The sequence below is a fragment of the Poecilia mexicana genome, unplaced genomic scaffold, assembly GCF_051168715.1.
Source record: "Poecilia mexicana isolate PSO_F unplaced genomic scaffold, ASM5116871v1 scaffold_9, whole genome shotgun sequence".
NCBI lineage: Eukaryota > Metazoa > Chordata > Actinopteri > Cyprinodontiformes > Poeciliidae > Poecilia > Poecilia mexicana.
In genome coordinates, this window is record NW_028263378.1 from 20,499,221 (window position 1) to 20,525,033 (window position 25,813).

Here is a 25,813-nt window from a genome sequence, read left to right on the forward strand (position 1 = left end):
TATTAACCTATATGTTACTTTGTATGTAGAGAGTAACATTTTATCTATGTCCTAAAAATAGCATTAGAAACATGCAAAACAAAACGTTAATGGGATAAGTGAACACAACCTCAGTGTTAACAGAGCCGATAAGTGGCCCATCGTCAGTCAGTCGACCACGGGTCACATTGAGGCCAATGATGGCTGCAGACTCTGATACGGCCATGACAGAGAGGGAGAAGCGTAGGGGGCTGTCATTTTGCCGGATTCTCAGCTGGACACTGCTGGCGTTGGGTCTAAGAAGGGCTCCACCTGCCACACCCGTTAGCCTCACTGTAAACACTTCATCGTTCTCTGGGATCTAATCAACAGAGAATCACAGGGACATTTTACTTAGATATCTTATATTCCTCTTTGCCATATTGCAACCACAAACTTTAACTAGTTTTGTTGGAGGATAGACAAACAGGAAAAATCTAAAAAAAGACTGTCATGGATTTTTATTTAGTCCTTTTTACTCTGCTGTTGGTAAATAAAATCTAGTGCAACCAATTGTCTTCAGTTAATCATTAGTATAAAGAGTAATTTTTTTGTAATTTAATCTCAGGAAAAATACAGCAAGTGTACTCGTTTTGACATGAGAAAGTCTTGGGTTTAATTCCAAATGCCCTGCCACGTGTTCAATGTGCCTGTGGGTAAGACACTTAAAGCTACGGTATGTAACTTCTACAAAAAATATGTGTTTTACATATTAGTTAAAACCGTCACCATGTCAAAAACAATCAAGGAGGAGTGTCTAAGTGCTGTCAATCAACCTCAGGCATGTGCTGCTAAATGTGATAATCACGGAGAAACAATTTGTCGTTCCAGAAAAAAAAAACATTTATCTGCCATCGTCGGTGGCCATGCTGAGTAGCCAGAGCATTCATGGTGGCCTCTGTCATTATGAACTAGCTGTAGCGAAGCACAGAACGTGACTGACAGCGTTAAGACCCTCCTCCTGGCTCTGATTGGTTGTTTCTGACAGAGCCGTGTAGTGGTTCAGATGACAGCAAGACTATGGCGAGAAGGCACAGGAGCTCGACTTTTTTTCACAGATACCATAGTGTCCGACATTGCCACATAAACATTCCTACTATTTCTAATCAGGACAAAGAGATGCAGACAAACATGAAGGAATTTTGAATTTGAACATTAGGGATTCTGATTAATACCTGGTCATCCTGAATGACGATACTGAAGCGAGCAACAGCCTGTCCTACAGGGATTATGATGCTGCCTCTGTCTGGAACGAGATCCTCAATAGCAGCATTGGGACCATCAGAGATCTAGAAGGACAGGGACAGACAGAGTCACAATGATTCCTGTACTTTGTCATTCTCAAAAATATATTTGCAAAGCAGTCCCACCTCAAAGTTCACAGTGACAGTCCCATAAGTTCCTTTTTCTCTAATTAAAGTGAAAGGCACATTCCTTCCTCCAGACTCATCAACAACAATCTCTTCAGTCTGAACAAAAGGAAAGGCAAAAAGAACCACAATCATGTACGCTCAAAGCCATTTTAGAGAAATAGAAGACGAATAGAACAAAAATAAAGCAACCAAATTATGCGCAAATTGTGTTAAGCTTCAGGTCTCACTCTCATATCTGCATAATGATTCATTTGCTAAAACAATGGAGTAAAATACATAATTATGCGGCTCTTACAGAGTTAAAGGCAATTATTCCAAAGGCATTGTCATTGGATAGGATGGTGATGGTTGCCTTGTTTGGTGTTCCCAGTGTCACACCATTAGATGAACTCTGGAAAAAGAGACAAATTGCTTTTTTTAAAAATGGGCAAAAGTACAGTATTTATGTTCATTCTCTTTAATCCCAGTCCCCTAAACACTTTATCTGGACAATCAATGCTCATGGGAAAGGCCAGTGTCCCTGTCTTATCTGCTGTCTTTGCTTCATTCCAGTACACCCACTGAGTAGCCCTGGTGAGACAGCACAAAGGCAGGAAGTGCTGGTTTCTGCCCAGATGCTCAGTCAGGTTATCTCTCTGCAGGGAACCTTTTTAGGACTTGCACTGTGCTCTGTCAATTGGCACTAAAGCCTAACACACTTAAAGTTTCAGCATTCTTGACATTACATTAGGATTTTATGGGTCTTGAATGCAACTTGGGCTTCTATTACATGTCAGCAGCACCACAGGTTGATTACCTTCATGCCACATCATTTTGATGTAGTGATTCGGGCAAAGGTAGCCCAAAATGAGCATTGAGTGCAATTAGCAGTGTAAATAAAACCATTTTTCAGTATTTTGAGATTAAAAAAATTGTACTTCGTAATATCTGAGAAAACACTCTTAGAAATTATCCTTCAAACTGCACCACTGTGTAAAATGATTCTAATAAGCAAGTTTAATTTAATTTTTAAAATTAATAAATTAATATTTTTAAGATTTTCAAGATGTGCCTGCAAAATTTCTTTGTCACAACTCACAAAGCATGTCAAGCAGATTTAGAACACATATATCACACCTCTTATTCATCCTTCTCCACAAACAAACATGCCACAGTGCTTTCATTCAGATGGTTATGCCAAAGTCGACTCACAGTTCCGGACCCACGGGGTGGGTTTGAAACTGTTCACACACATCTTTATTTAAACATCTAGATTCTCAAAGATAAAAAGACACAGAGGCACACATTTCCATCTTAGAGGCCAACTTTGTTTACCGTCATTGTACAACCAACAGCATGTTCTTTTATTTATTGCATCTGTCTGGTTTCTTAACGACCAAGCTGCTATGTGTCAACCAAAGTCAGACTAACATTTTCTGTTAAAACAGATTTCACTGTCAGGAATGATGGATGAAACCCAATCAGCCCTTTATTTCTCACTTTTGCTTGATCTGTGACACCCATGGTGCCACACATTCATTCTCCTGACAGCCCATCAGTAAGATGATAGGCAACCATTTGGCTTGAGCTTTGTCCCTGCTGTAGTGTAAACAAACTGGGCCTCATCTGGTCTTTGACTTGTGCTTCTGGACTTTAACAAAACGTTACTCAATACTCCAATTAAAGAATGATGTGGGGAAAAAAAATGTTTAAGCAGCCAGCTGTTCAAACCTGAACAGTCTACACATTGATGCACCACTTTAACAATTAGTGATTTACAATGATCTTTTAGGGTCTTTCACTGAGGGGGATGACACCAACTCATCAATCAAGCTTGACAGCCAAAGCCTGCGTAAAACCATGGAGATCCTCTCTAGGAAGAAGGATCCCATACTGTGATGAGACTTTGCAGCATATATTACCAGAAAAAAAACTTTACTTAAAGCTCAACTAAATATAAAAAATACACTTTCAGAAGCAATCAATCAAACTGATGAACAGTCTCAGTGTAACTGGAACGCAAAGTACTGTGCTGTGTCTTACATGGGTTTTTTTTTTTCAGGTAATTGTTTTGGAGATGTGTAAAAATCCCACAGTATGAGTGTCTCAACTCTGCAATGCCATATTGCACAAGTACCTCACTGCTTTAAAAAAGTTACATAAGCACTACTCAAATGTACCGTCAAGGATCAGTTTATATCATTACTTAATCTCATACTACGCTATGCAGATGATCTGTCTGCATTGATGAAGATTTACTCACCTCTGCATGCTGAATGCTTGAAGCAGCTCTTACTCATGATCTACTCTGATTAATTTAGCTGATCACATATGTTGGTGGCAGTCGTGGATTGTGCATAGAGCCCTGACCTTTGATCTTCCAATTTTCACTTGCTCTTTATATGAGGAAAATCCATCCAATTTTGAGGTCATTCAAAAAGTCACACTGCCCTGACACAGTTGAACAGAGTGAAATGTTCACCATACATTACAAAACACATGCACTATGGAGACCACTCACATTACCTCCCCAACACAGACACACACACACACACACGCACACACACACACACACACACACACACACACACACACACACACACACACACATGCGCACACATGCGCACGCACGCACACACACACTTGCAGCCTGGGACCTTTCATATCTAAAACTGACATATGAGACGGGTGAGTAAGAAAAGGCACCCCAAAGGCCAAATTAAAGGAAAAATTTGTTTGTGTGACAAAACTTATAACTCCAGACATACGAAAAGATATGAAGAGGAAAATGCATTAGATCAGTGGTTCCCAAAACTGGTCCTAATGTGCCCCTGTCCTGCATGTTTTAGGTGTCTTCTTGCTTCCACACACTTGACTTAAATGAATGAGTGATTAACAAGCTTGTTAATCACCTCCTCTAGTAGCTAGAGAGGTGATGAATCAGGTGAATCATTTGACTCAGGTATGCTGGATCAGAGACATAAAACATGCAGGTCAGGGGTACTTGAGAACCAAGGTTGGGAACCACTGTGTTAGACGGATAAAATAATAGCTTTCATATCAGCAAAGAGATAGTAATAATAAAAAGAAAAGTACACATTTGATTACTATACACAAGTTAAACTTGATGTCAAACAAAGGGTGTTTACCTGTAGTTTAAGGTTGAAGGTAAATGTCTCATCTGCTTCAGGCAGGTCATCATCTTTCACAGCGATGAAAATGGTCTTACTGGACTCAGTAGACAGAAGGAAGGCTGCAGCATTAACAGCTTCAAAGTCACCAGTGTCTACTCCCTCTAGCTGAACACAAGTTATCAAAAGAACAAATTGTCACAATATTTTCAAGATTAAATTTGAGATTGCAAATTACAAATGGAAGGAGTACCACAGAAACATATCAATAGAACAATAAGGAAATGGCTGAGAAAATGCCGTAAAGTTAATGTAAGTGTAAAGTTTTAGAAAGTGCAGAGATGGTATATAGCAAAGAAAATAAAAAAATACAAATACGGATTCATCTTCAAGGTTTAAAAAAGTTGTGCTTTCATAGACTTAAAAATGATTCAAGTCACAAGAAGAACTGTTTAAAATGCTTTCTAATGAGATGGTGAATCAGAGTACCTCAGTGTGGAGCCCCACCTACATGTGCTTATACACTGCATGTATGCAGCAACAGGTGTGCCGCATTTTCATGAAAAACGTGACCTTTCATCATTTGGGGACAAAAAAGATCCAGCCATCATTCTTATTAACAATGTTTTTACTTTCTGGTAAATATACCAGGTATAGATATATACCCATACATAAGTATATATATATTTTTAAAATGTATATGTGTCAAAGATAATCACCTCTTTCAGACTGCATCAGGGCAGCTGAGGCTACAGTGTAGCTTACCACCATCAGTGTGTGAATGCGTGTGAGAATGTGTGAATAGTTGAATGTTGTGTAAAGTACTTTCGGGTTCTTCTGGACTTGTTAAAGTGCTACACAAGTACAGTAATTTGTGATTACTGTAATAGTCACTATGTAAGGTTTTTGTTTGGCAACGGTAGGAATAATTGCTGTACTTCTGTTTCATATAAAAACAGTCACATGGCATTACACAGTTGTAATTTTGTGTGACTAGACTGAGACTCCTGTATTTTAGCTCATGCTAACACTATGATGAGAATCTTGTACTGGTCCATGCATATTTCTGGTAGGCATGATGACAAAATGTTCTAAACATGTCCAAAAGCACACACAATAATGAGCATGTTTCAAAAATAAAGTAGGGATATTGAGAAATGCAGGGACCCCCCCTCATCATTCTGCATTGGACGGCTGCCTTAGCTGTACAGATGCAGAGAAAGAGAAGCTGAAAATTAACCTCCTCTATGTGGTTAAAATAAAACCCAGCAAAACATTCCTTACAACTACAATTTCTGAACAATCACATTGATTTCTTGACAAAAAATATATAATCCTGTCCTTGACCCAATTAAAAACACTAGGTCTTACTTGTTCTGAAAGATTCATAAGAAGGAAATACAGTATATCTGAATAAAGACAGAATAGTTGCATGTAAGGCTGCAGGATTTCCTGGGCAGAAAAAATCAATTACAGTGAAACAAAGGTGATATACTAGACCTACAAGAACCAAAGCTGTCACGTTGACAGGGTCTCCCAACCTCTCCACAACCAGTCGGACCACAGATGTGCTGGTTTCGTTGACGACAAAGTCCGTCTGCCCCAAGAAACGCAGCGTGGCTGATTGACACAAGGTGCCAGGGATGGACAGAGCCAGAATCAACCCAGCTAGCAGGAGGACAGGGAGCATTCCTGCAGAAAGAGGAAACAAATAAATATTTTACACACAAAGAGTGATACACATAGTAAAATGTGTTGTTTACTGCTGATTTGTATTTAAAAAAATTAGGGCTGAAACGATTCCTCGAATGATTCGAGTACCTCGATTACTAAAATTCCTCGAGGAAAATTTACCTGCCTCGAAGCTTCGTTAATTTATGTTTTATTAGTTAGCGCACCGTGTTCCGGCCGGGACTTCATTTGCATTGCGCGGAGCTCTCACTTCCGCCTCTGAGTTGTTGACAAAAGCTAAGTCTCAGCGGCATAAAGTCCAATCTTCAAGATTGGCCCGTGGGGATTTTATTGATTGATGATAATGCCCGACTTTTTATCGTTTTTGGGGAACCAATAAGCATCCTTAAAATGACTGGGGGAATGCCTGGAGTACGGCAGCATTTCTCCTCCGGGGCTGCTGGTTGAAAGCGAACGGCGGGAAGAGCGCTGAGGCGAGCGGATAGACTGAACAGGGCGGGCGGCTGAGTAGCTGATGCTTACCGTGTAAATGTAGCTTTACCGACGAACCGCACAATAAATTTCATATCCCGGTCTGAAAAAACGGGTGGCGGAGCGCATCGTACATGGCTGGTAGATGAGTTTCTGAGTGTGACCAGTGAAGGTGTCGTAAATATCCCGTATTGCTTCCCCCCGTGTTCGTCCCCCGGTCTAACGGTTCGTCAGTCCGCTGGTCTATTTCCTCCCCTCCACCCCATCTTACGTTCGTTCATTCGCCCTCTCCTCCCACTCCAGGCGGCATTTCCAGTATTTTCAAACCCAAAGCGTGACAGGTTAGGTGGCAAGGTGAGTTTAATTAATCTATTAAACTCACTGAAGATGAATACATAAACTAAAAGCTGGATTGTAGACATTTTTTATAAGCATATTTGTGAGCCTGCCTCTTTATTAAATTCAATATAATTTCAGATTTTTCTATAACTTTTCTTCTGGTTAACTTAGAAAGTGAGCTATTATTGTTACAGGTTAGTTTTCTAAACTACAAAAAAGCAACTGTTAGGGATGCTCAAATATGAAAAATTGGACTGATATTGATATCTGATAGTAACACCGGTATTATGCCAGATTTACCAATATTTCATTTTATAATTTTTTTTATCCGATTACTCGATTAATCGTAAGAATAATCGATAGATTACTCGATTACTAAAATATTCGTTTACAACAGCCCTAAAAAAAATGTTCATTTACATTCAAATACAATGACGCTACGAAATTTCATCTACAGCCGGTGGAAACAGGTCATGTGTAGATTGTACATCTAAAATTACCTAATTTTTACTGGCTGCCAAAGAGCAAATATAATTTTTGCAACTTTTCCTCGTAAGATGTGTTTAGGATTGCAGCTCACGGTCATAAAATTGAGAAATGTATACAAAAATAAATAAATAAAACAATAGACAGGAATGCCCACAGCTCAAAGTTGTGAAAAAGCAAATACACTGCATTTGAAAAAAAACATTAGTAAAATATCCAGCTGGAATTTGAATTTATGAGGTAAAAAGTTTTATGATGGTTTATCGGGCGAGGAAGAGGTCAGGGAAAGTGTTATCTGAGAGCAGTGGCATGGAAACTTAACAAATCAGTACCATTCGGCGGTATTTAGATATGTTCCTTGATGAGCCCAAATTACTGTTACCAAATTACAGTTCACCACAGTGTAGAATAACAAGTTCTGGTCCAGTTCTGACCAGTATTGTTACAGGCATCAGTACTACAATATGTCCAATATATTCAAGCTATCATTATCATACCATTTATTAAATTTGTGATATATGAATTGGTTGTACATGAGTCGCGTTTCTCCACATAATCAATCCTTGTTTTATTTGTGGGAGGAAAATGTAGATGGAAAGTTTTATTCTGAGGACCCATCTGCCATGCCATTCAAACTTTTATTTGTCTTCAATTAGTTTTCGCTCCACATGTTTTTGGCACTACAATGCTACATCAAGCTAAAGCTAAAATAGTCAAACCACATTTGCAATCAAATGTTCTCTCTTTCACTTGGCTCAGAACTAAAGAGAAATCAATGCTGAGGAGAATTGGTTTTGATTTTTCTTTTCTTAATGAGATCCATAGACAGCAGCAGATGGTTCACAATATGCATTAAAAAAAAAATAAAAGTCATGCTAAAAACATTTTTACTAGATCAACTTTATGCTCACAAACACCTCCTGGGTTCAGTTTGTTTATCTGACTTCTGACTCTTCATCCACTTGAAAAATTTCCGGTAACACTTTATTTAAAGGGGGTTGAATAAAACTGTCATGACACTGTCATAAACATGACATAACACCTGTCATGAACATCAATAAGTCTTCATGAATAGTTATGACTATTGTCATAAAGCGTCATTCGGTAAATAATGACACTTTTAATACAAAGTTGACATTATTCAAAATGTCTTCATTATGACAACTTGTCATTAATCTAGACAAAAATGTCTTCGTTATGACAACTTGTCATTAACCAAGAAATCATGATCTGACATAAATTTGTTATAAAAGTATTACCGATTAAACTTTAAAAATTAGCGTTGTGTAGTAATATTATAAAGCTCTGCCATGTTGTTTAGTCTTAATTTTCTTAATTTAATTGATTCTAAAGTTTTACAGCAAGATGTCTACAAAGCACTTATGAACTTAGCATTTGAAACATTATTTAAGGCTGTTTTAACCCTTGTGCGTGCGAGGACTGAGGCAAACGTAGAGAACTGTGGCAAATGATAAAAGTTTTACGTGTGTGGGGTCGGTTGGTATGGACCCCATTTCTAAACACAAGGGCTAAGTAGTGCAATACACCATCTCCACCAGTGAGAGGCAGCAGTGCACGAACAGGCGTGAAGGGTGTTGGTGAAGAAGAAATCTTCCATATTGTGGCGCAAACCTAACACAAGTTATAACGGCCAGACCTGTTTAAAAAGAAGCCGAAGTTTGATACCTAATACATATGAGGTATGTGTCTTATTAACTTTACATTTTCTTTGAGAAAATAACATTGACTATGTTCTCTTTCTCTGTAATGTTAGCTATAAGCAATTCAAGCCAATCCTACCTTGCTGTAAGTTAATGTTAGCTAAAGTTATTAAACACAATTACTGTAACGTTAGCCCTTAATATTAAATATATTTTAAAGACAGGTCAATTGTTTTTTTCCCCCTCCAATTTTAGTCTAGCAAATTAAAAGCTAATATATTAGTCAACGTTATCCTTTATATGCATTATTTAGCGACTTGGCTGATAATTGTATTGCACTTTATAACAAACAGTCATGTTAACTAGGCATTTGTCTGCCAGTCTACCATTCTGACAGTGTGCAGCAAGGGACATTTTTGAAATGGTATTTAAATAAATGCTGGAATATGATGACATTGTTTTTTTGTTTTTGTTCTTTTTTTTTAAGTGACCACAATGAATTGAGTCATCACCGACTATGAGAATGTCCAGAAGAGATTCACCAAGTTTGAATTCATGAAAAGGCTTTCGCCATGATTAGCTATTGCAAGAACAGCTGTAATTTCTGAGCATTTCTGGACACCTTCAAAGAGCTGCTTCCAGGAAATGAAGACAAGAAGAAGATCTCCTGTTTTCAGAGCATTACAGGAAAACTATTACGAAGGAGATGGCTGACAATCAAAGCAAAAAATGCTACTGTTGAAAGAACCTATTTTCTTAAGTTAAAGAATAAGTAATTCTGTTTTAGTTTTTCAATCAGCATTTCAGAGTAACAATATACTGACCATACGTTAAACCCTATGTTATCTTAGAACAAGTTATCTTTTGTTTTATTCCAATGTACAAAGGGTTTGTTCTACAGTTATGATGGTAGTTATAAGTAGTCCAGTGTGTTTCACTTCATTTGAGGTAAGACTTAATATCAATAACTCTGTTAGCATTGCATTTGACACTGTAATACTAAATTACATCTTTATAATTGTTGCTACTAGGTTCAATTTACTTGAGGTAAAAGTTAATATTAATGACACTGTAATGACACTTAATGACTTTGTCATAACTGTTGTAACTTGTTTCACTTTACTTGAGGTAATAGTTAATATTAATGACACCGTAGTGACACTTAATGACTTTGTCATAACTGTTGTAACTTGTTTCACTTTACTTGAGGTAATAGTTAATATTAATGACACCGCAGTGACACTTAATGACTTTGTCATAACTGTTGTAACTTGTTTCACTTTACTTGAGGTAATAGTTAATATTGATGACATTGTAATAACACTTAATGACTTTGTCATAACTGTTGTAACTTGTTTCACTTTACTTGAGGTAATAGTTAATATTGATGACATTGTAATAACACTTAATGGCGTCTTCATAACTGTTGTTACTTGTTTCACTTTACTTGAGGTAACAGTTAATATTAAGGACATTGTAATAACACTTAATGACATTCATAACTGGTGCTACTTGTTCCACTTTAGTTGATGTAAAAGAAATTGTTAATGACTCTGTTATTAAATCATTTGACCGTGTAATAAAGCTTAGTGAAATCTTTATTGCTTGTCCTACTTGTTTTGCTTTATTTCAGGGAGTGGAAATATTAATCATTGTTTTGTTAAAGCTTTTGCTAGTGTAATAATTAAATTATTATGACTACTATTATGACAAATTTATGTTAGATCATGATTTCTTGGTTAATGACAAATTGTCATAACGAAGACATTTTGTCTAGAATAATGTCAAGCTGTCATAACGAAGACATTTTGAATAATGTCAACTTTGTATTAAAAGTGTCATTATTTACCGAATGACGCTTTATGACAACAGTCATAAATATTCATGAAGACTTATTCATGTTCATGACGTGTTATGTCATGTTTATGACAGTGTCATGACAGTTTTATTCAACCCCCTTCAAATAAAGTGTTACCAAATTTCCCATTAAAAAGGGTTTGCTGGTGGTGTGGTAGCAGACATGACATCACAAGCCTTAAATGGAAATGCATATTAGGTTTGGAGGACGCATCTCTAAAGTTTGTGTCATAAATGTGTGTTTTTGAAATGCCCATCCACTTTGATAAGAAGGGATTGCCTGATGGATTTGTTTCAGGCTTTCTTAAATATTTTTGTATGAAGCATTTATCGTTCCTTCGTTTTTCACATATATTTAATGTTTTTTCTCAATTTGTCACCTATCTACACCTTTCGAATGTTGTATCTCTTTCTTATCTTCCCAGTCATTTTCTCTCATCTGTCATCTCTTTCTTAGCTCTCTCAGCCAGAATAATCCTAAAGCTGGATGGAGCCTCAGAGGCAGTTGTCATGGTTAACACAACAAAACATCACAGCATGACAAGCGGGGTGGAGCCAGTTTGAAAGCTTAGCTGGACTCGTGATCGTTCCCTTCCTTCCCGCGTCTTATACCCATCCCATTCATAATGCACACCACACAGCTTCACCAACAGCAAAAACACAGAAGGTCTTTCAAAGACTATTTACTCTTAATTACAAGGCTTGACATCAACATCAGCAGCTAGGGTTGATGAAGTCATGCTAGTTGTTTTTTTTTTTTTTTTTTTTTTTTTTTTTAACACAGAAATACCTAAATGCTGAAAATATCCAATTATTCAAATTTTCCATTCCAGCTGTTTTATATCTGAGATACCCTTAGTTTCAGTCTGTGTTTTGATGAAAAAGCCTGAATAGTACAAGAATAATATATAGCTATTAAACACTTAGTTACGGATGAGACAAAGAAAGAGCTTATTACGTGTGTGAGTGTTCCGCGGTGCTGAGCTGAAGTCAAGGACATGTGTGTGTGTGTGTGTGTGTGTGTGTGTGTGTGTGTGTGTGTGTGTGTGTGTGTGTGTGTGTGTGTGTGTGTGTGTGTCATGTCCCAGCCACAGCACTGTAGAGATTGCTGGAAAATCCATCAAAAAAGGATTTAGACTGGTGGTTAGTGGGGACGGGTGGAGGGTGAGGGGAACAGAGGTGAGTGTGTTGCTGGACAAAAAGGAGCTGGGGTCGAGTAAATCCGGTTATTTGCCCTGCTTGTCCCAATTGTGGGACTGAGAAACTTTCTTAATTCACAAGCCTGATTGAAATGTTACAAACTCTTGCTTTCACATCAGCTCTTTGAGAGCTCCTTGTAAGACCTAACTGCTCAAAGGTTGTAATGGCAATGTATCTCCACAATTCTATCACCAAAAACTAAACATATGAGATGCAATTTAGCAACAAAGGTCAGACTCTTAAGCATTTTTCTGGAAAACAGCTTGCTTCACAACCCCAAATTATTCCACTAAAAGGAAAAAAAATAAAAAGCCTTTCATTATTTAGATCATCTCTGTGATTGATGGTAGCAAGCATGCAGCACTCTAACCTCCTACAAAGCTACGCCAAAACAGAGAGGCGATCGTTTTGCATCCAACGGCTGAGATCCTGAACTTCCTTCAGAGAGCTTGATACAAAGCAGATGCTGAGTAGATGGCACAGGTTTGTTTTACAAGTGGTGGGGCAGTTTTTGTGCTCAAGTCATGCGTTTTGCCAACCCTGACCCCAGGGATCAGAGGGGCCCCAAGGACCTGTCTGTCACAGCTAAAGGCGGCGTGGAGCGCCTGGCGCAGACCTCTGACATTGACAAAACCCAAGAGTCAGAGTTCATGTAGAGAGGTTCACACACACAAAAACACACGCAAACACCCAATTTTTACATCAGCAAAAATATGTGAATTGGGTTTCAGGGCCGCTACAATAAGCAGATGCAGTTTTTTGCTTCTTCGGTTTACAAAAAAGTACCTGCCAAGGTCTCAGTCTGAATACTTCAGACCATTGAATTCAAAACATGAATTGAAAGGGGAATATAAAAAAAACAACAACACTCCAGTCAAAGCTGCAAGTCTTGGGCATTATGCTTAAATTTTCAAACTTTCTTATTTGCAAAATAGCTCAAGCTCATCTGGCTATTTTCAAGTTTTGCTACTAATTCCAAATCCTCTGGAGATTGACTGGACCATTCTGCCTTGATCTAAAGTGGTCCATCATAGATCTCATTGTACATTTATGGTGACTGTCTTCCTGGAAGGTGAACTCCCACCCTACTCTCAAACGTTTTACAGTCTCTTACAGCTTCTTCCAAGGTTTCTATTTTTAACCTCTGTTCACTTTCCTACTATCTCAGCAAAGAATCCATGTCAACTTTTTAGGATCAGCATGTTGGCAACACCTGGCAACACCATCGATTTTAAGGATGGTGCATTCATGACAATGTGCAGTGTTGGTTTCTCACCTCACATAGGGTTTTGCACATAGGCCAGAAAATTTTATTTATGTAATTTTTATTTTTTTTTTAATGTAACCAGAGCACCTCCTTCAATACTTTTGCTGTGTCTCTTGCATGGGAAGTGGTAAATCTTACATGGGACATCTTAAGCCTTTGCTTCGACAATCGTTTTCTTACTTCTTAAAATTGAGACGTAAGATCTAAAATCTTTGCATGGCAACTGTATATGCGCACTATGTTTGAATCAGACAGAGGGGGACTCTTCATTTAACTTCCAACTTCGAAAGGCTGTTGCACCAGCCTTTATTTATAGAAGTAAAAAGGGCTGACTGCATTATGCACTTCACATTTTTCCTATTTTATTTGTGAAACATTTTCAGAGACATTTATCTATGTTCATGCTCTTATGCATTATGCACTTCACATTTTTCCTATTTTATTTGTGAAACATTTTCAGAGACATTTATCTATGTTCATGCTCTTATGTCTTTATATCAAGGTTTTTCTATAGTTAAAAATACTCTGTTAATCTGACAATGGGTTAGTTGCTAGGTAACCAAGCCGTGACAAGTTGAGCAGCCAAAGCTTTTCCTTCGCCTACATCTCCCAGAAAGCTGTGGTGTTTTTTGGATTTCAGTTCAGTGAATATTCTATATATTCAATATATATTCTGTCTGATGAATAATCTATTGGTAATGATCATGTGTCTGTCACGATATATATTGTTATTGATTTATTGCACTAAAATACCTTTTGTGGATTATTATATTGTTGTGGTGTGAATTTCTATTAATCTGAATAATCCAAACCATAAACCAAAGACACAATCTCAACGTCTCATGCTGTTGAGACTTGGGCAAAGTCCCATTACTGGCATTCCCCTTTACTCCTGGCCTTACCCAACTGGCCTCTTATTACATGTAGACAAGCTTCTCTGTATAACCTTTTTTCACTTAATGCACTTTAAACTACAAGCTACAATACATCTTCAAATGAACACATAAAAACATAAAACAGTTCCTTATTTAATTCTACAAACTGGTGATACGCTGGAGCCATTTTTGGGCTTCAGTATCTCGCCACAGGAGACTTAGAGGAGCCAAGGATCAAACCACCAGCCCTGTGATTGCTGGAAAACATGTTTTACCTCCTGAGCCACAACATTACTTTATTTTCTGGAACCCAAACTGAGTTCACTAAGAATCATTTGCCTACTATGTAGAAAATTACTGTATTTCTTGATGTAGAACTGCCAAATGTACTCATAACAAATAGTTGAAGGCAAATGTAAACATATTATTGGGTTTCAAAACAAAATGATTTAAAGTTTGCATTTAAGTTCCACAATTCCAAGCTGCTACCCTTTCAACAGTATATTAGTTTGTTAGGTCCTATGCTTAAACATGTTTTGGAAAATTGATTTCCCAGCTGAACACTGTTTTTTGATTTTCATCATCCAGCCGTTTCAAAATGTCAGTCCTCTCGCAAAAGCTGGCCTTTTTTGCTCACGAAAGCTAAAACACACAGTACACGGCTTATACATGAGGTTAACACTCTTGGTATCAATGAGTAATTAAATTACACTGTCCTTCTTTAAGTATTCTTTAGACTTCTTAATCAATAAAAGCGATTTTGAACCAAAAATTTCAAAATGTACTAATTCATCGTATTTGTGTCACATGCACACAAAATCAATCAACAAATCAAGAGCAACTCGAGAGTCTGCTTTCTCAGTCTGCTTTATCAGTTCTTGTCTTGTTCATGATGCAACACCACACCTTGTGAGTTGGATAAAATTCCCATCGCTTGCATACGACTGCTATCAGCCTTGATACACACATTTGAATTCTGCCATCCATAGCTGCGCTAACGCAGTACAATAATTCCGTCAACAAAAGAAAAACTGGAAATGTCGGTAATACTGTTTTAATTGAGTGCAGTGCGCCACAGTAAAGGGAAAATAATGCAGAAAAACTGTTGAAGAACAACTTAAAACCACTGGTATTCTGCTCCTTCTTTTTCTTTGCACTAACAAAACTCATATTTGTGAAAGTCCTTACTGAGGGAAGGAGACTCAAACATACAGTAGCTCTTTTCAATATCTGATTAAACTTTGTTTTCTTCTAAGACATGTTAGCTGTTAGCCTATTGCACACAAGGTGTGAAGGTGCTTCCAATACGTAATTAATGAAAGATCACGACAGCAAAGCCTCTTAAGGGTAATGTCTATACCATAAAGACTAAATGATTTCACTTAGAGTACCGTATTTTCCGCACTATAAGGCGCACCGGATTATAAGGCGCAACTTCAATGAATGGCCTATTTTAGGACTTTTTTCATACATTAGGCGCACCGCATTATAAGGCGCATAGAATAGACGCTTCATACTCTATTATTACACATCCACATTAATAAAGAAATGGTCCCCGAGTACTTTATATAGTAGGCTGGCCCAGTCGTTGTTTCACTCACGGTGTTGGTGTTGCGATATTATGCCCAACTGCTTTCTGGGTAACACAGACCAACCGACACGCTGCCGCTGCAGTCTCTGTCTCTCTTCCCCTGCCCCTCCCCCCCTTTAAATGTATTATCAAACTTTATTAACAAACCAGTGTTCTGACAACTATCCCAGCATGCACCGCGCACTACTTCTTCTACGGGGAAAAAGAAGTTGGCGGCTGCTTACCGTAGTGGACCAACTACGTAAGCAGCCTACTGCATGTCTGTGTAAACATGACGTCTTTCATTTCGATCTGAGTTAATTAGCGTAGCATTTCTGCCGGATTTTCACAACATATCAGCCACGACAATGGACAGGGGAACCAACAAGTTCATGTCATCTTTTTTGGACGACATCAAGGTGTTTGAGCCACTGGATGCCTCCAACATTGTGCGCGTCACAGCTAAAAGCTACCGATAGATGAGGAAAACAGCAGATCCTCACACCCTCAGCATAAATATAGCTGTGGACAAGATCACTGATGCCTATTGTTCTTGCAAGGCTGGGTAAGTCGGCATTCATGGTTTTGATGGTCCACAATGTACATTAGCATATGTTTACTACTGTAGCTTGTGTTTGTGAGACGGTCACGCACGTGGTAGCTGCACTGTGACCTAAAATGGGCATTAGCCAATGAAACGCGGCCCCTGTGGTAAGGTCCGTTGCTGGACCTGTTGTGGCTCAATATTGGTCCATATATAAGGCGCACCGGATTATAAGGCGCACTGTCGGCTTTTGAGGAAATTGAAGGTTTTTAGGTGCGTCTTATAGTGCGGAAAATACGGTAATATTGATCTTTTGTCTTTCACATATTAGTTAAGAAGTCTGCTAAATTTGAATGGCTTATAAGAAAAGAAATGTCATGTGACAGTCCACTTCTTCAACTTGAGGTCAATGTCAGTGAGCTTTAATCTGTCTGTCTGAGAGAAGCAACTGTTTTATCACCAAGAAGATTTTGTTGATTAAAAAAAAGAAAAATTTTCAGTGTATCAAAAAAGTTTGAAAAAGTTTTTTTTTTTACTTAGAGTTCTTCAAATCTAAATTGACTCAAGCTGGTCCCAGGTCAGTTTTACAAAACTGATGATCAGAAACTGTCCAAAATGATCGGTGCAGCTGGATTATACTTTATCTTAAAGGGGTCATAAAACATTGAATGAGGTGGCTTTAATATCAAATGTTGAAGCTACATTCTTATAAACACAAAAAGGTTTACTGGAACAGCATGAGGGATGTTGTCCAGAAGTTCCAGGACATTTGCGTGTCTCTTCTCTGCACAAATTCACACCGGTCATGCAATCTGACCTCTAATCAGGTTATAAAACCTGGAAACAGACTACCTCTTTTGCAACTCCTCAATACTCCCCAATGCCAAGAAAAGGGAGGTGCTTTTCTTGGCAATTCTGAACCTTTCACCTGTCAGCTCACCTTAAAGCAAACACGCTGGTGTGAGGAGGCTGGTTCGCAAAAACCTTTCACATTAGATCCCTTGCAGACTCCTCCCACACACAAAGAGAAACCGCGATCCAATGGGTATCCCTATCAGAGCGGCTGAGAAGGTGTCTGGTTGCAGAGCTGGTCCTGGGGTCAGTGCTTACCGGTGATACCTCTAAGGTTTCTCCTGACAGTGGCCGATGTGTTGTAATCTTTAGCATCAATTATTCACGGCAGGTCGAGGACTTCGCCGTCAGAGAATGGTAGTAACCGTGACAGTGCAAGATTCAGAAGCCATGTGGTGACTCCAGCAAGTGGTTGGAATAACTGACTTGAATGGAGAATTTTTTTCTTTTTTTAATCAAACGAGAAGGTCTGATTTTTTATTTATTTATTTTTATTTTTTTTATCAGAGCAGCTTCTGTTATGCAACTTCTTCATGAAAAATACAAGCCTCTGTAACCCTACACCAGGATTTTGCTTTTCCTTGTCATTTTACCAAAAACTGCAAACTTTAAAAGTGGAAAGTAATACTTTTACTTCCGTTTTGGTCGAGAGTGTGTGGAATAACAGTCTGCAGGGTTTTTAATCAAGGGCTTTCCCATGATCCGGCGTCCTAACCCTTAGGCTTCCCTGTTCCTAAGACGCCCATGGTGAAGAGTGTGTGGTTATATCTGGCAGTCACATGCACAAACGGCACACACATGTTTGTAGAAAAGTTATCTCCTAACGGTCTAACGCTGGGAGGCTAGCTGTGGGATCTCATTCATCAATCTTACAGCTCAACTCAGTGAAGTGGAGTCAGTCTGCCCACAAAGAGAAACGACTCTGTCATTAAAATTGACTACTATAACAGAGGCTCCAGGACATTTGCGTGTCTCTTCTCTGCACAAATTCACACCGGTCATGCAATCGGACAAAATAACCGATTCTGACAAGGAAAGGCACAGAAATAGACAGCGGTATATACAGAAAGACTGTAAGACATGGCAGAGGGAAAGAAATACACTATAAGGTAAAAATATTTACAACTCTTGAACATTTCATTGTATTTTATTGGTACTTTTTCTGACAGAGCAACACATAAGAAGTGCATAATACTGAGATAGAAAGAAAATTAGGGACAGGGGGTTCTTTCCATCTCAATTTTAACTAATAAAAGCTGAAATTTTTGAGCTACATTTGTATCCAGCACCTTCTGATAGGTGTAAATAATATCCAGTACAACAAATTGCGATCAGTCATTTACCTACAGGCAAATATGAACCACTTCTCTATAAATGGCACAACAGCAAATATAGCAAAGCACTGCATTTCAATCTAAACTATTAGACTATTAGAAGAGCATTAATCCGAGGAGCAGGCAAGAGACCCATGGCAACTCTGGAGGAGCTGCAAAGATCCACAACTCAGCAGACAAAAAAAAACTTTCAACAGAGCTTTACCATGAACACACCATCCCCACACACCAATTTATGATTTTGATGTAAGTTTTGTTTATCCATCACGTAAAATCCACATTAAATGCATTGAAGTTGGTTGTTGTAATGTGATGGAATGGAAAAAGGGTATGCGTATTTTTACAAGCCACTGTAAATGGTAACTGTACAAAGCCAGTCCTCAGGGGCATATACACATTGTAAGTGCTTTGTGGTGGGATGTCAAATTTGTTATTTACTGCAACACTGAACATATAAATGGCTCATTTGAGCTTCGTGAGGTCAACTTCACTCTTCTTCAAAGGAAAAGGCAAACATGTTCAGCTTCACAAAACTAAACGCAAACACAGAGTGTGACAAACAATTCCACTGTGCCGTCCAATAGCTATAGGCAAAATACAAAACGTCTGTTTATTCGATCGGCTTGTGCATGATTGCCTAATGTTCCGTGTTTGGCACCAAACCACAGAGCCTCCTGCGCTGTTTACTGAACCAGGTCCTCTTTGAGCTGTTTTCCACACTAAGTGATGCCACCAGACCAATAAGTGTCAGGCCCTACCTCAGAAACCACCCACTGCCCGTTCTCAGCCCAGCGCGGCCACGGCTGCCATTCCTACTTAGCGTCCCAGTCCATAATTGTGCTTCACATGTTATTCTGTCACTGGTATTTTTAGATCAGCAAATGTTCCCGCCGAATAGAAGAAAAAAGAAAAACGTTGGGGAGAAGAAATTAAGAAACTTAATAACTGGGTAGAGCTTAAACATGCATCTTTAAATCTGACAAAAGTTCCCTACTTGTTGGATTTGTTTTGGAAAAGCTCTGGAGCTGTATTTATTTTGAGAGGGGAAAACAAAAATCCTTCCACAAGAAGGGAATAACTTTTTCTTCGCAACAATGCTGGAGTCATATATTGCAACCAAAATGTTCGATTAAACCAGGGAGGACTCAGAAACCAACTGAATGGACACCTCTCTAAAGACGAAAAATCCATGAGGACCGCCCTCTTGACTATTGTCAGATGATACTTTTCAAAGCAACCACTTATACCACTTATACTTCAGGGACAGGAGACTGCCAATCAAGTGTGCAATTTGCTGTGAAAAAAGAAACAGAGAGAGAGCTGGAGCTTTCCTGATGCATTGTCCACACGGATTTGGTTGGCTGCTCTCAACTTCAGCCAATAACATCTCATCTCCTACCAAAAACTGGAGTTTTCTTCTTTTGGTATAGTGGGAAAGAAGGGATAAAGAAAAGGGAAGTGGTTCCAATTGAGGAAAAGCAATTTTGAGTGTTTTCCAGTTTCGGCCGACTGATTGGCATGTATGACAGAGTTACAGAAAAAAAAAGAAAAAAGAATACTCCCAGAGGATTAAACAAGGTTTTGTCCTCAATAGCCTCACAGACCAAAGAGAAAAACTAGAAAGAGTATTGCTTCATTGCATGTAACTGGTTGGAATCTGGATGAAATGCTAATTACTCTTCAAATGAGTTCAAAGGACCAGTTCAACACAGAAGGTAGGCTCATTTTGAGAGAAAATTGGTTTGAGTCACAACTCGGTGCCCAGTGCACAAATTTAAGGAGCATTCTTTTGTTCCCTTGTGATCCCTTTTGTTATGAATGGTGGTTTCAAACTTTGTCACACACAGCTTTCTATCCATTAGCTATGATCATGTTTAGCATACTGGCCACCTCTCCAACAGAGTCCAAAGCTTCCTTTTAACACTCACTTATTTTTTGTCTCAGCTCTACTCAACTATTTCCATAGGACATGCACCAACACACACATCCTTAGTACATTGGATGTGAGATGTGCCCTCCTTAGGGATAACTGAGAATATTTGCTAATTACTGTGTTGCCACTGATAGTGGTACATGCCCATAAGAACAAATTTCTCTCCATCCTGTGAACAAATGTGCAACATGAACCTGCTCACAAAGACATATAAAACAAATGCAGCAGCCATATTGGATGCTTAAAACAATCAGTTTCTCTGATAAATATGTTTGAGTAAAATGAACATTGGTCTTTTATTCTATGAACTACTGACAACATGTCATGAAATTCCAAGCAAAAATGTAGTATTTATTTACAGAAAATGATATATGGTCAAAATAATAAAAAAGATGCAGTGATTTCAGACCTAAAATAATGCGAAGAAAACAAGTGCGTATTCATTTACAGTCAACAATACTAATGTATTAAGTCAGGAAGAGTTCAGAAATCAATATTTGGTGGAATAACCATGAGGTTTTCAATGGAGTTCAGTGCCGTGATCTCTTTGTTTTGTTTTTTTTTTTCAGAGCTTTATAACAGAGCAAAAAGTATTGTGCACTAGTTAGTGACACAGTTGCACTACTGAATGTTACTCTTGTAGAAAAGGTAGCCTTTCAGATGTTGGATAATTTTTTTAGACAAAGGTTTTGTCTTTGCTGAGTTCTCAACAAAATTATTCTAAATCAATGTTAAAATTGGTTATTTAAAACATAATTCATTGAGCTTGGGAAAATATCTGTCAGTTATAAAACAATGAATTATCCTGATGGATGGATGGATGGATGGATGGATGGATGGATGGATGGATGGATGGATGGATGGATGGATGGATGGATGGATGGATGGATGGATGGATGGATGGATGGATGGATGGATGGATGGATGGATGGATGGATGGATAGATAGATAGATAGATAGATAGATAGATAGATAGATAGATAGATAGATAGATAGATAGATAGATAGATAGATAGATAGATAGATAGATAGATAGATAGATAGATAGATAGATAGATAGATAGATAGATAGATAGATAGATAGATAGATCATGACTTATTTTTAAGAAAGAAAATGAACAATTGTTTCTGATAAAACACATGACCTTTTTTGTTTCTACCTAACAAATTTGGCCACATTTCAGTGGGTGGATGCTACAACCCCCGATGAGGATTTTGTGGGAAAAAGTACAGAGGAAAATCCAATCCAGATATGGAAGTATGTGAAACGTGGTTCAATTTTGTTCAACTCAAACACCCAGAGATGTATGTGTAGCTCCTCTCCCAAACCAATACACCCACACACACACACACACACACACACACACACACCCCCCCACACACACACACACACACACAAAAGAGAGTATACAACGGACACACAACCGTACAATGTTTGCATGAATGCTAAAAGATTTGGTTTTCATCTCGTCTGACTACAGCACTTTTTTCCACATGCTTGCTCTGTAAAATAAATTGTGAAAAACACAAAAAACAGATGCTTCTGAAATGCCCCTGAGCTGTGGCCCTTAGCAGCTTCTACTAAGATACCATGCTTTCTAACAAACTTCCAAGGCCGGCTTCACAGAGCAGTTGTGTATTAATATTAACTGTAAGTTTTGCAAGGTGCACTTTATCTAGCAGTATAAAGTAAAAGTGCTTCTATACTGCTAGATAAAAGTACTGCACAAAATGTCACACTTTTTTTATGTTTATTTGTAAAATAAAAAATAAAAAAAGAATGAAAGAAGAAAAACACATGTAGTTTTCCATCCACTTCACATTTATGGACTATATTGTCTTGATATAAGATATAAAACCCCAAAGCATTGACGTATGGGGCTATTATGTGACAAAATGTTAAAAGTGCAAGTCCTTTTCAAGAAACGTTAGGTCAAGCCATAATGACCTGTATCAACAGTGTTTCCTTGAAGTAAGCTGTTTTTCTGGTTGCTTTTGAATGCTAATTTTGTCTCTAACACAACAATAATAATGAGAGCAAGCAGTGGTAAAAAATGAAAAAGCAACAGTAGGAGGACAGATGGCCATGAAGCCTTTCCAAATGAACAAAATGTGTGATCCGCTCAATTTGTGCTCTTCAGAGCTGCTCATATTCCAGGCTGTTTGCAACAAAAATGTAGACATTGTTGTTTGAGTTTGGCTGGATTTAATAGTACTGCGTAAACATAACAAAATGAAATTGATTTTGTCATCAACACAAAATGCTGCATAAATATACGATTATGATAATTATGAAAAAAAAAGAAAAAGAAAAACAAGAGAGGAATTTCAAGAGACTCATTCATGACTGAACTGTTCGTTAGGTTCTTCTGAAATCAACTTTGGGTTTTATTACCTCAGAACAAAACAGTAGGAATTTTGCATTGTTACATCCCCACTCTATGTTTACTTCTTCATGGAGCAAATTATACAAAACATTTTCACATTTGGTAATTTTAACACTCCAAACTTTAATAAATGTTATGATTTTGTGTTCCAAAGTGGTATATTTCCGAAAGACGAAAGCGAAATGATACATGACTAACTTTTTTTTTTTTTACTAATATCAGTAGTCATGAGTAAATACTCTGCATAACCACCTTCTTCTTCTACAGATACAATGCTAATGTGTTTCTACCAGTTTTGCACATCTACAAACTCTTGCACATGATTCTATGTAAAACAGCTCTAATTCAGTCATACTTGATGGAAGGCCTCTGTGAACATTTTTTGGCCTTTTATTTTCCAAACTGAATTATTTACATGGAAATGAATGCTATCTTTTCCTCATGTCTCATGTTAATTTAACCATTCCTTTGTAGTTCTTGCTGGACATTTAGGCTTGTTGTCCTGCTTGAAGGTGACCTGACATTGGCCCCAGCCTCAAGTTTTTGACTGTCATGTACTCAGATTCTGTCCTTCCTAAAGAAAAGCAACCCTGCAGCATAGTGCTGCCACCACCTGATGCGCAGGGTTCACTTGTGCCACATATGGAGCGGTGTATGCGTCTTTTAAATGTCTTGAGGCAAACTGCAAACAGGACTTCTTGATGTTTTCTTCCAGCAGTGATTTCCTCATTGCTACTCTTCTATAAAGGCCAGATTGTGGAGGGCCTGCCGAACAGCTCTGTTGTCAACAGATTCCCCCACCTGAGCTGTGGGTCTCAGCAGCTCCTCCAGAGTTGCTGAACAATCATGTCTTTGTCAGTTTGCAGTTCCGCCATATTGTGTCCAGTTCTGAGTGACAGATTGAACCGTGCGCTGCTCCATGAGATGTCCAGCGCTTCAGGTGTTGCTTCACAACTCAACCTGCATTACATTTTTCCAATGGGCTAAGAACACTTTTCCAAGGAAGTGTAAAGAGCATCTTTGTTCAACTTTTCCAAACAACGTTGCACCTGTGTCACACAGATCTGTCAGGGTAACCTGTTGCAGACCTGCACTGTTTCCTCCATTGCCACACACCGGCAATGGGATCTCCTCCCCAAGCATCTCCACCAAACATCAATCTCCTCCTGTCTGTGACGTGCAACACTTCAGCACCTCTCATAATGAACAGGCTACGTTTATGGCTCAGCCCCCCTTTTGTACTGTGCAGCCGTGGGGAGGGGGTGAGACAGAAGGGGACCGAGGCAGGCAGTAAAACAGTTTCCGCCCAGTGAATCACATTCAGACCCTCACACAGGCGAATGGGGGCTGACCCCTGCCAGGCAATGACATAAACACTGACAAACAAAGGGACCCAAGCCTCTGGGCAAGTGAGGATCTTAGTGGACACCAAAGCTGTAAAGGCAAATTCAATGAGGCAGAGTGCGTAAGCGTGGAGAATATAAAACTTCTGCTTAATTTTGAAACAAAGAAACAGAAAAACTGCCTGAAATGTCCACAAATATAAAATGAACAATAGAGTAAGATGTGAAGTCTGATGCTGAGGAGGAGCAGGTGTAACTGCTGAATGGATACAGAAGCGGCTCTCACAATCCCCTGGGGGAGAGAAAGGATTTAACTCCGCTGAGGCGCCACAGATGAAGCAACAATAGAGATTTGCCAGGGACGCACCAAGATGACATCACGTCAGATCAATTAGAGGCACGGAGAACGTGTTCAACAATTCGCAGAACCCAACCAGAACAACCGGCGTGATCTACAGAGCCTGAACATATGGGCAAAGGCGCAAAGGGCGGCTCCATAGGCGTTAATTTAACAGTAGCAGCACATGTGCGCAACTCAAAGTGTGCCAAGATTACTTATAGTCCCGGTAAGCCTATATAGATTAGTCGGCTGGGTCTATGAGAGAGGGTCCCCTCCCTTTGCTCTCCGTGTGTGCCAGTTGTTTTATTTCAGTGGGAGAGAGAAAACCTCACACAAAGCGCCGTGATCACAGTGGAGATCCTGGATGTAACCATGGAAGCGTTTGTCTCCGTCCTCAATGGGCTGCCCCGTCATTCATTTAAACTGATTGCGCTGAATCAATATTTAGGCTTTTCAATTTTATTAGCTGCTCCGAGGGGTATTTTTGGCTGGGCGGGAAAAGAAATTAGCAGTGGCCGAGCACTTTTAATCGTTTTCTTATAGTCTCACACAATGTGTCTGTCTTGGAGCCGTCTGGCATAATTGATGAGGAGGACCGCTACTCATTTGGTGCCTTTATTCTCTGCACTATTAATCTACCATTGACAATCGCTTATTGAATTAGTGATCATTAGGTTTCATTCCCCAGTTTAATAAATCTATAAAATGTTGTCTTGGAAGTCATCATCGAGTCTTTTGTTAGAATTTATCTTTTAAAGTTGTGTGTGTCGCCTCAGATTTTTAAGGTTAGCGACCAAAACCAGAACGGCAGAAGGGACAAGATCTAAATAAATAAACAAGGCGCGTGAAAATAAATCACGTGAACTTACCTGACACCTTGCTTGGTCCTTTCAGTCCTAGATAATTGACAATATCTTTACTGCCCTGGATAACATCGGTGAGCGCTCCAAAAAACTCCTCAGCTCCGCCTATATTCCCAATCACCAGACATTTAAAACGGCATGTTGATTTTAGCTTCCCCGAGAGCAGCGTGGGATGAAGCGCGTCTGTCACCTAACGGGGCTGGAGCCGGGTGCAATGTGCCAAACTACGCGGGTTCCCTTCTTTCCTTCCTTCTCCGGAGTGTTTCAGAGCCTCTCTCTCTCTCCCTCTCTCTCCCTC

General features: G+C 38.9%; 1 protein-coding gene across 1 annotated transcript in view; it reads right to left on the minus strand.

Annotated features, from left to right (window-relative positions):
- The window catches only part of adgrv1 (adhesion G protein-coupled receptor V1), a 93,352-nt gene extending 87,161 nt beyond the window's left edge, over nt 1-6,191 (minus strand). Inside the window, exons 1-6 of the mRNA XM_088008962.1 lie at nt 6,006-6,191; nt 4,520-4,669; nt 1,687-1,782; nt 1,389-1,487; nt 1,194-1,307; nt 110-340 (exon numbers count right to left, since the gene is read on the minus strand). Coding sequence (XP_087865088.1) covers nt 110-340; nt 1,194-1,307; nt 1,389-1,487; nt 1,687-1,782; nt 4,520-4,669; nt 6,006-6,191 — 876 coding nt within the window. The remainder of the gene's footprint in view (nt 1-109; nt 341-1,193; nt 1,308-1,388; nt 1,488-1,686; nt 1,783-4,519; nt 4,670-6,005) is intronic.
- Nucleotides 6,192-25,813: the final 19,622 nt, after the last annotated feature.